This window comes from Zea mays, chromosome 3 (genome assembly GCF_902167145.1).
Source record: "Zea mays cultivar B73 chromosome 3, Zm-B73-REFERENCE-NAM-5.0, whole genome shotgun sequence".
NCBI classification, from domain to species: domain Eukaryota; kingdom Viridiplantae; phylum Streptophyta; class Magnoliopsida; order Poales; family Poaceae; genus Zea; species Zea mays.
Genome location: NC_050098.1, coordinates 185,858,438 through 185,869,046, shown reverse-complemented (window position 1 = coordinate 185,869,046; position 10,609 = coordinate 185,858,438). Strand labels below are relative to the sequence as shown.

At 43.3% G+C, this 10,609-nt stretch overlaps 1 protein-coding gene across 2 annotated transcripts; it reads right to left on the bottom strand.

Moving 5' to 3' along the window:
- Positions 1–347: 347 nt before the first annotated feature.
- Positions 348–7,201, bottom strand: LOC103651024 (ribonuclease II, chloroplastic/mitochondrial). Of its 2 annotated transcripts, none has more exons than XR_004857322.1 (14): positions 6,754–7,194; positions 5,741–5,900; positions 5,504–5,617; positions 5,357–5,434; positions 5,150–5,278; positions 4,509–4,730; positions 4,062–4,244; positions 3,918–3,980; positions 3,773–3,820; positions 3,486–3,635; positions 3,168–3,327; positions 2,269–2,664; positions 1,858–2,082; positions 348–1,028 (listed from the first exon to the last, which is right to left on the bottom strand). XR_004857322.1 is itself a non-coding variant. In XM_008676615.4 (14 exons), exons 1-14 carry the CDS (start codon positions 6,981–6,983, stop codon positions 891–893), a joined length of 2,352 nt encoding a protein of 783 aa, XP_008674837.1. In that variant the 5' UTR covers positions 6,984–7,201; the 3' UTR covers positions 348–890. The 2 variants fall into 2 exon arrangements, 1 of the variants encoding a protein (XP_008674837.1); XM_008676615.4 differs by having other exon boundaries at positions 3,714–3,820; positions 4,509–4,727; positions 6,754–7,201.
- Between the last annotated feature and the right edge of the window lie 3,408 nt (positions 7,202–10,609).

The following is a 10,609-nucleotide window of genomic DNA, read 5'->3' as shown; positions in this document are numbered from 1 at the left end:
TATCCACAACCTTAGAACCGAACACCTCTGCTAGTTTATTTTCACTTCAGGCACAATGTGATTTTTTACAGTCCAATGATAATAGCACCCTGAACGGCTGCACCCTAGAAACATCTGGGTATCCCTTATAAAGTGCTGAATAATAGGACATTCCCTGCAGTGTTCAAACTAGTACTACCTCCGCTTTCGAATATTTGTCGTATCCCGCTAGTTTATTTTAAACTAAACCACGACAGATAAAAAAGAACCTCGAATAACCTCGAATATTTGTCGTATCCCGCTAGTTTATTTTAAACTAAACCACGACACATAAAAAAGAACCGAAGGAGTATATTACAATTAAATAATTGAGGGCATATAAGGAAATGATATTGGAATTATTATTATTCTGTACATCGATCATCCACCTCAGTGTTCAAATATAGCAGAATGTGCCGACAACGTCAGAGGTACCAAATTCAGGTACAAAAATGTTGCATGCGTGTTCAGCTATACAAAATTCCCAGTTATCAGCACTTGGAACCTTGTTCGGCACAAAGAGAACCTACCTCGGAAGAAACGAACTGTCGGACTGTATTCTGTATACCAATGAAAACCACCTATGATTTCATCATTTCGTCCTCGAATTGGAATGAGCTTTGGCACCAAGACCAATACCCTAGTCCTTTTACCATTTGTATTGTAGCCATGCTACGCAAGTCGCTAACTTGAAGAATCAGCAGATATTTTCCAAGGTAATAAATCGCCTATATCACTGCCACAAAAATGAACAGCAGTAAACGGCAGAGGAACACAAGACTGCAAAGTGCGAGTGAGCTTTGCAAGCATTTACTCAGAATCCTCGGTGTCCTCTATAACCTCTTTGTCTGATAAGCTATCGTCACATGCATTTACTCAGAATCCTTGGTGTCCTCTACAACCTCTCTGACTGATAATATATCATCACGTGGATGAGCTGTTTCCACAGTAACACTGACTTGATCTCCCACTTTCCCACGTGAAATTGTCGTTGTAACTTGCATCCCAACCTGGAAGTGGCATTGGAAGATTAATACTCATGAGAGGAAAATGGAAATCAAACGGAGACAGGCTACAGTATTCATTCTGATAATCTGATTCATGATACAGCCAGCAGAACTAATAGCTCAGTTAACCGTTGCTGCAAGTAAAAACCATGGTATTTCTAGAACTGTCCAAAAGCTCTGGAACTCACAAAAAAGAGAAGAGCACCCAAGGTGATCCAAGGACTCCGACTGGAAGAGGCTAACCCCGTGACCATCCATAGGTTGGATCTTCATTATTGGTTCTAATGGGAGAAGGGTGTCATTTGCTTCTCTTTAGCCAGTTTCAATAAGTTTGGCTAGAATTACTTGCTTAAGTAGTTACAAAAAACTATGAAGTACAAAATCCGTACAATAGAATCATACTGAAATAAACAGTGGCAGTAGTGGTTCAATTATGTACAATAAGCTCAGTAAACTAACTGACTACCAGTAAGGGTATACCATGTCCTTTTCCCTCTGTTCTACAGCATGTGTTTTTGGTCGCTGCATTGAAAAGGTAGAACCAAAATTTTCTTATGTAAAAGGGGGATGAATCAATTTGGTTTGCTCGCGCTACAAATTTTGCTAGAAACCAGTCAGTAACACAGTTCTTGTAATTAAAGGATAGACCACAAATCGACCAGAAGTGACATACATCATCTGGGATCAGCCAAACAGGTAAATCCAGAGCAATTTAGGGCAACTGTTACTTGGAGCCATACTGCTCTAAATACTATATTGGTGAAAACAAAAATAGTGTGATATGATAATCTAAAACAAGTAAAAACTTATCATAAGGAGAAAGTCAGTTCACCTCCACCAAAAGCAGAGCTCCCATACGATCCTTGACAAACTTCAGAATCAGTGCTCTGTACTTTCTCCCCTTTGGTTGTCGCCTCAAGTATTCCAACAGCCAGTACCGTAAGCTATTGCTATGAAGCCTCCTAGCTACTTTAACATGCATGCTCGCAATAAATGTCATTCCTTCTAGATCGCCAGCTGAATATGGTGGAGAGTCACCTCTAAGAAAAGCTTTAACCTACAATTAGTTCCCATAATATTTGAAATTAAGTTGATTGTTGATATACTCTTTGGATCAAAGGTACATAGGTTAAATAATGAATTTGATGACACTATCAGAAAGCTAGCAACATCAAAATAAAATGCACAAATTCTTATTTTCCCATATGCTATAAAACTTTTCCTTATTCATAAGCATATTTACCTGATAATGAGCTAGCAGGTCAACATATCTTCGGATAGGAGAGGTGAACTGCACGTAACCAGGAATACCAAGTACACCATGTGGTACAGGTTTTTGAAAATCCATTTCTGCAGCACGGAGCACGCTGATATTGGCAAAGCTCCTTGCAGGCCCCTCAGGTAGATGAGAGAACACTGACACTGCTGTGTTGGACTGGGGGTGACCTCTATATGGCAAAGGGAGGTTGTTGTCAAAACCGAAAGCAGCCACTGCCTCACCGCAAAGTATCATCATTTCAGATACAAGCTGCATTGCTGGATTGGCTTGATCTTCAACATATAGATTGATATTTGGTTCAGGATCATCAGGATTTGACACCTTTATACGTGGCTCTATCATCGCAGTGTCTATTGAACCCTGCAGACTTAAAAGTCAACTCTAGGGAAACAGCAAGTGGTTTTCGCATTCCAGAAATGCAAACTTTTAATAAAAATGACATTATGGGCTGAAGTGAGAACCAAAATAAGAAAATAAATACTGCCAATGGAAAATGTCCAGCAACTTTTAGGAAACTACTTTCTAATATACTTTATTTTCTTTTTTTTTTCTGGAATACGCAGGAGAGCTGCGTATCATTGCATTAATAGAAAGAAAAGAGAGGGGGATAGAAACCCGGTACAGAACACACACACACCACTTATACTTTATTGTCAGCTGGTGAAATGTGTAAGAGTAAAATTTGGTTTGTTTTCGCCAAGAAATATGTCAGGGGATTGTCTGAACATCATTGATGTCATGTTAAAGTGTCACTTTACAATATTTATCAGTACATTGTGTGGTGTTTTCATTTGCATGCCATAATTGACTTGTGCAATGATGCATTATAGATCAGTAGATAGCAAAGCCGATTTTGCACATACCTGGCTACGACGCCACTGTTCACGAATCCTAGCAGCTTCTTGAAGAATCCTTAGTTCTTCCTCTTCTTCCAGGTTCATGTAAAGCAATTCAGTTGCACTCTCATATGTCAACATATAAGTAGGTTTGATGACTGAATTTTCTAAAGTATATTCTGCAATACTATTCACAGCACAAACAGAATGAGGAATGTCAATGAATGCACTACATTTTTAAGAAATTCCTTTTAAAAAAAAGAAAAAGAAAAGTCAATCTCAAAGGAAACAAGAAAAGAACCCACTCAGAAAGCAGCAAAAAATGGGGTGTAAGTAGAAAATTACCTCCCGTCTAGGTTTAAAATAACAGATACAGTTACAGATTTGCATTCTTTACCCTGCTGCAAGCTCATAGAATTCATGGCAAGCCTCTCTGGGAACATCGGAAAAGTAGTGGTTGGTAGAAAGATTGATGTTCCTCTGTGCATTGCCTCCCTGCCAACAAGAGACACGGTTTTGTAACAAATACCAAGTGCAGTGATAGAAAGTAAAGAACAGAAGAGCAGAAATGACCTATCAATGATGCTATGAGGTTTGACCAAGCATGTTGGGTCAGCAACATGTATCCAGACCTTTATTCTACCATCAGGAAGCCTGGTTGCGCTCAATGCGTCATCAAGCTGAGTCACCAAGAAATCCAAATGTTTAATAGATTTATTGGTGGTAACTAACAATTCATTCTGTGGAAAGATGCTGGTAAAAGAAATAAGAATGTACTTCATCAGCCTCATCTACATCAATGGCGTACACTTTCAAAGTTGAAAGATCCTTCCTGATATGCTGAAAAGATAAAAAAATCAAAATGGGGTAATTTATATGTGCATATATAGAATGGAAGCATTGAGTAGTAACTAACTATACCATGTCTGTGTCAGGGCTGTCCACCAGAAGCTCCTCTGCAGCTGACAAAACTTCATCTGTGTACCTTATACGGACATCGTACCTGAAAAGGTCGAGATTGACATGCACAGGGAAGTATCCAACATTTATAAGAAGCTTTAGAGCAGCTGATGATGTCCTCGTGAATCCCATAGCTTTGAGAATCTGCCATTAAATTTAAAAATAAAAACCAACTTCACAGACATCAAAAGATGGAAAACTGCACCTCATTCAATAAAGAATGGTATAAATTAAAATGTGTTTGGACTACAGACTTTCATGAACAACACTAATATTCATTAAGCTAATTTTATTATAAATTAGGTTTCTCGTTTCTGGACATTCAGCAGACCACGGTATTGTAAGAAAATTGAAGACCCAACTACGATGTTGTGTATGGCAAAAAGATAGTACGATCTGATGTATTACATTTCCTGCTAGTCTTCTTTGTTCATCATCACATGCATCAACTGCATATGCTTGAAGAGACTCGATTTTTTGCCTGACTTTTTCTTCCACCAACCATGACGCTTTAGGAGGCTTGGACTCCATAGGCAATGCTTTGGCAGACTTGAGTAAATGGACAAATTCTTCCAGTTCCTTATCAGCGGCCTCTTTAGCAAGCTTCCGTCGTAGGAGTTCCTCTACCTACTACCAGATAAAAGCAAATAAAAGCAATGCAACAATGCAGGTATTAATGAATAAGAGTAATTTTAGGAAATCTGCAGTCATTAAATATACATAAGTAAAAATACATATCTAAAGACACATGCCAGATTGCAATATTGGGCGTTACATAGTATATAGCACTCAATTGTGAAGCTAGATGAATAAGATGAAAACAAATATATGACCCCAAAAATATGTTCTTCCAGGAAGAATTAAAGTTTGTATAGATTGACTGCACTACAGGTGGCCCTGCCCCATGGACATAAACTTCCAGTTATCACAAGAACAACTAGACACAGTACCCTGAAATGGTACCACAATAAAAGATGTGCAATCTTATTTGTCAAAATCATCTAAAATATTAACATGATTTACTCACACATATATCTAGAAAAATATACCTGAGCAGGTGAACGAGGTTGGTACATGGAATAATCTCTGCTCTCTACCTTGACAAAATACACTACATCCCTTGACAACAAGAGATGTGCACAGTAGCTTTCCAAAGACTCCTTGGTACCATACACTATCTGAGGAAATCACAAAAAACATATGAGTATGTGAAAGAAAAAAGTTAGGGAATCAAACAAATTTGAAGAGCCTCTGACCTCTGCAAATTCCTCAACTGTTATTGATTTATCCTTCTCAGACAGCTCCATCCAAGCACATTCTAAAATAGTTGGGTCCTGTTAACAAATATTATGACCATCCTGAAGCACATTATACACATGTACAGCTCATGCAGCAATACTTACCAAAAGATTTTGCGTTTTCTCAAGAAATTCGTCTATTTTTGAATAGTCAAAATTCATGATACCAGGTACAACATATGTAACCTGCTGGGGCTTTATCGAAGACATGACACCATTCTATACAAAAGTAAAAGTCATGTCACCAGAGAACCCATAACAACAATATATGTATGTTCAGGTATAAATTAACTAAACTGGATAGTCAACTGGACAAGCAATAGCTATCCGTTCAAAAACGACCTGATCAGTCACCATCCAGTTTTTCTTTCCATCAGGCCTTTCAACTACAGCAAGCAAAGATCTCTCAGGATCTTTCTGAAATTCAAGCAGCAATCCTTTCTGTAATGTTCTCTTGACTATCTTATTGTCAGGCAATTCCTTCGTGCCCTGCAATCCTATCCTGAAGTAGAATAAGAAATTCCAACAGTAAATTTCAGTGAGTTTTATTGTTAGAAGAAATGAAATAGTGATAACCAATTTTAATAGCCATATGAACCATTTCAGAAATTACGATAAAAATCTTTCAAAATGAAAGTAAGAAGAGGAGAAAACACCATGTAATGGGGAGCATCATCGTATATTACCCACATAAATGGCTGTGATATTGGATTAGCTTGTTGAAAGCCATCCTAATGGAGAGTTTCATAACGTTGTTTCCATGAATGCCACACCAGCTAAAATGCAATGAAATATAGATGAAACGATCACTCTCAATGCATGGCTTTATTCTATTGTTTCGTATGTACATCTAATTCCATGACTCTATTAGAGTTGGTGATCAAGCCAAGAGAGTTTATTTATATTAAACTCAAATCTTCTCTCACTTCTTGGAAATGCTGTCATGTCATTAGAAATGCTTATATAGCAACCTATTAAATGAAGATGGAACTCGGATAGAACTTTCATTGAGATGTGCCTAAATTACCTCATTTTATGCCCATCTACCGACATACATTGTTATATGCTTTCTGGAATTCTCGCCATAGACAAAATTATAGAAATGAATTTTTGAAGTAAACACAAGAGTAGGCACATTATGGTGAAATAGTTGACAGCAGTTCCTGTTCCCCATGCACCAACGGAGGGGGGGAATCAAGAGGTTGAGTGTGCAGCCAGCCACTCACAATGGCAAAAGGTCAGATGTCCTGACAGAAATTCAGGGTTCAACCGTACATGCAGCTCAAGCAATGCACTGGCTCCAAAAAATGGTACCGGCGATATACATAAAGTTGTAGGTGTGCAGGGAGAATTACTTCGCCGAGACCCGGACGCGCCGGCGGGAGCGGAGCTCCTCCATAACCAAGTCCACGATGCTATGCGCCAGGCGGCTCCGGCAGCCGCCGCGGAGGCCAGAGGAGCACCCTCCAACGAGAGCGGCGGCCGGGCGGACGGCGCATCGGAGGGGGTGGAGACGGAAGAAGGCGAGCGCCGCCGAGGAGCAGCAGCCCGCTGCCCGCGCCGCCATGGTCGAGGGCCCCATCATGGACCAGAGACGAAGGGCGGTAGGGTTTAGTCCGCCGTCCACGCAACGCAGTCTCCGCCTCTCGGGTGGGGTTTTGGCTGGCGAATGGCGATAGATAAGATACGACGAGCTGAGCTCCTGCGACCGCGAGTGGAAGGCGCCGACGATTGAAGCGGCCGGCGCATGAGTCACTTGCAGGCTTGCAGCTTGACGCTAATTTCCGACATGTGGGTTCGCATGGTATGGGGATCCTGCGACTCGGCTATGTATTTCTACGTGGGCCTTAAAGATGGGTTTTTACATGGGCCTGACGCCTTGGAGTCGCGGGGCCTTTCCGTTCCGCTCGTGTTTGGGCTGAAAGTATCACTGGCCAGTGGCCACTAGATACAGGTTCCATCATCAACCCTGAATTCCTTGTATACTGGCGACGCGTTTATTGTCATGTTCTGCCCCTTTTTTTTTGCAGATATATCAGAATACAAATGGTAGCACCTGGAGGTTGTTTTTCAGGCACAATGATCCCTTTCAGCTTCTTCTGGATCCGAGCACACATAGGGACGCACATGTCCCTCCCTCTCGTCCCGTGGCTGGCAGCACATACCGAATGAATCTAGGATGAAACTGCATGGTCATCCGCGTGTATATATGAATTAATGCGAGAGCGATGCCCGAGCTCACCCGTTTCAATTCTGGCCTACACGCTGACGACCTTCTAGAAGCCCAAACATGTGGTATTCTATCATGGCTTTATGGAAAGCAGAGATGAGGTGGCATTGTGGCAATGGGCAACGGCCCGGGCACCCGCCGTGCCTGAACGCCTGTGTGGCGGCGGAGTGCCCGGCCGGACAAGGGACAAAGACGCAGGCAGCGACTCGACTGTCCAGTACAGAAACAGTGAAGCGTCGCGTCGCGTCGCGTCTTCTAGATGACTTGTTTTCACTAAATTAGAGCCATTTCTCACTGTGCAAGTATACGCGATACGTATTCTGAGATCGAGTGTGTTGATGGCTGCAACGCGCAACACTTTTACTAAGAGTAACCGAGTAATTAACAACAGTAACGTACTAGTAGCACAGGAGGAAGAGTCCGTTTAGGGCTGCTTCCGCTATATATATATAATATATTAGGAGCTCTGGTCTTCCAATAACTAAAGGAAGTCCGGGCCAGACAGTGCAATCCGGTCGAGCCGGACCACATCCGGACGTCTATAAAATAGGACCCGGAGTGCTAGGGTTCAATTTTTCATGCCCATCTCGATTCATTAGCGACGGCGGTTGCCCGATAGCGCGCGCGGCGGACCCCGGCCAGTGGCTGCGGTGGCCGTGGCTCCCCGACCTCGACATGCGGTGGCGGCGGTTCCCAGGCCGACGGTGGCGGCCCCCGATCCAGAGGGCGAGCGGCGGCAGCGCCCTTGTGCGGCGACGACGGATCCCAGGCCGGTGGCCGCAACTCCATTACCTCGACGCGCGGTGGCGGAGGTTCCTCGATCCGCAGCGAGGCCCTTGTGCGGGCAAGCGGCAGCGTCCCCGAAGCCCCGAGGAGGCGGCACTTCCAAGGCCGACGAGCAAGTGACGTCCGTCGACGTGCGAGTAGCGACGGCGACGCATGAGGCGCGATGTTCGAGCGAGCGACGTCACGGAAGGGGCGAGATACGCGCAGCGATGATTGCGCGTGACATCCTCCGATCCGGCGCATTTTTCTTTTCGTTTATTGTGTTTTATGCCTACCACATGTATTATTTACGCTAAAAACTGTATGATTTTATGCTTTAACACAGGGTTCGTATATCAGTTTACTGCATGCACATTGGAAAGACAATTCCTTGATTTATGCTGTTCTTAATTTTGCGCGCATGGAATGGAAACTCCCACGATTTTGCCATAATTTTGGATCTGTATAAAAATAGAAACCGCATGCATGCGGCTGCCATGATTTTCGGATCTGTCATAAAAATAGGATCGTAATAACAACCTACTAAAGCTATCAACCTCTAATTGACTCGGTATTTACGCTTATAATTGAGGGATTTTATGCTCAAAACTTAAGGTTTTTACGCTCCACCCGGAGATGCGTCCACCAGTGAACAACATGCCAGATTTTTTACGCAGGGTAAGGAATTGCATAAATACCTACACCGTGTAGTATAATTTGTTTCACTATACATCATAAACTAGTTCTAATACGTTTAGTTGCATGACTGTTGGAGGGATCCTATATTTATGAAGCAAATAAAATATTAAATGTGATTTTTTGTTTCTATGCATGCAATTCATTTACTTTCATTGCATATTCTTTCCATCATAAATTCGTGTGCATGCAGCCTGTAGCAGATTTTTACGCAGTATACCGAATTGCATAATTATCTACACAGTGTAGCATATTTAGTATCAATATATAGCATAAAGGGGCAATTGTGTTCCTGTCCCTGGATGAAAGTGCAACTGTGATTTTGCCCCTCAAAATTCGACTTTGTGATTTCGGGCCTCTTTTTTGAAAACGGAAAACACGTTTGCCCCCGTTTCTGTTACCGTTACTGCAAATTGGATTAAAGCCATTTTAAAAAATAAATGAAAATATGAAATGACCATACTACCCTCTATCTATAACAGCACACTAATCCGCTCGAGTCCGTCCCGAAGCTCTCGTCTGTACTCTATCCCAACTTCCCAAGAACCCTAGGCAGCAAATCTTGAAGCGGCTGGTCCACCGACGGCGCGGCACGGAGAGGGAGCACGCCCTCGGCGATAGCTGGCTCGGCGGCGCCGGTCGGGCGGACGCGCTCGGTGGCGCTGGACGCCTGGACGCGGGCGCTCTGCTCGGCGGCGCTTGGACGAGGGCGCTCTGCTCGGCGGCGCTTGGAGAGGCGGCTCGGCAGCACCTGGTTGCGTAGGTGAGCAGGCCGTCGTGGTCGGCGTCCAGCGCGGCGAAGCGGCCGTCCACCGAGGAGTTGAAGGCGCGCTCGTCCTCCACGAAGCACCGTGCTCCCGTCCAGGATCTCCACGCTCATCGTCGGATTCCTCTCGCATTGGTTGGTCGAGCGCACGCTCGTCGGTGCCTGGAGACGCCGGTCCGACGCACGGCTTGGGCTGGAGAAGCGACGCGATCTGCTCTGCAGGAGAGGCGACGCCAACAGCTTCTACTTGCAGTATGGACTCCCAAAATGACTTGAGGTTAGACTAATTGATGTTACATTTGTTGGTTTACTGGTAAATGAGAAATGTGTAGACCATCCTGCTGATCCGCACCAAGCCACAAATGAGAAATGTGTAGACCATCCTGCTGATTCGCACCAAGCCACAAATGAGAGCACCAAAATGGCTAAAGCTGTTAATAAGAGCAAAAAATCTAAAATTAAGGGTTCACATCATGATGACGAGGGTGCATATTCTGATACCGATTCACTTAGAGCGTTCAGTGATAGCAGCTATGACAGTGAAATGGCTGCATCATCGGACTCTGACTTTGATTCTGATCCTGAATTTGATCCTGACACTGAAATAGTGGATGAGGATGATGACGATGATGTCCCTAATTTTGTTTATGATGTTGATGACCCATGTATAGATGTTGGTGTGGTATTCCCAAATACTAAGCAGTGCAAGTCAGCAGTATTACACCATGCCATCTTGAATGACCATGGTTTTCAG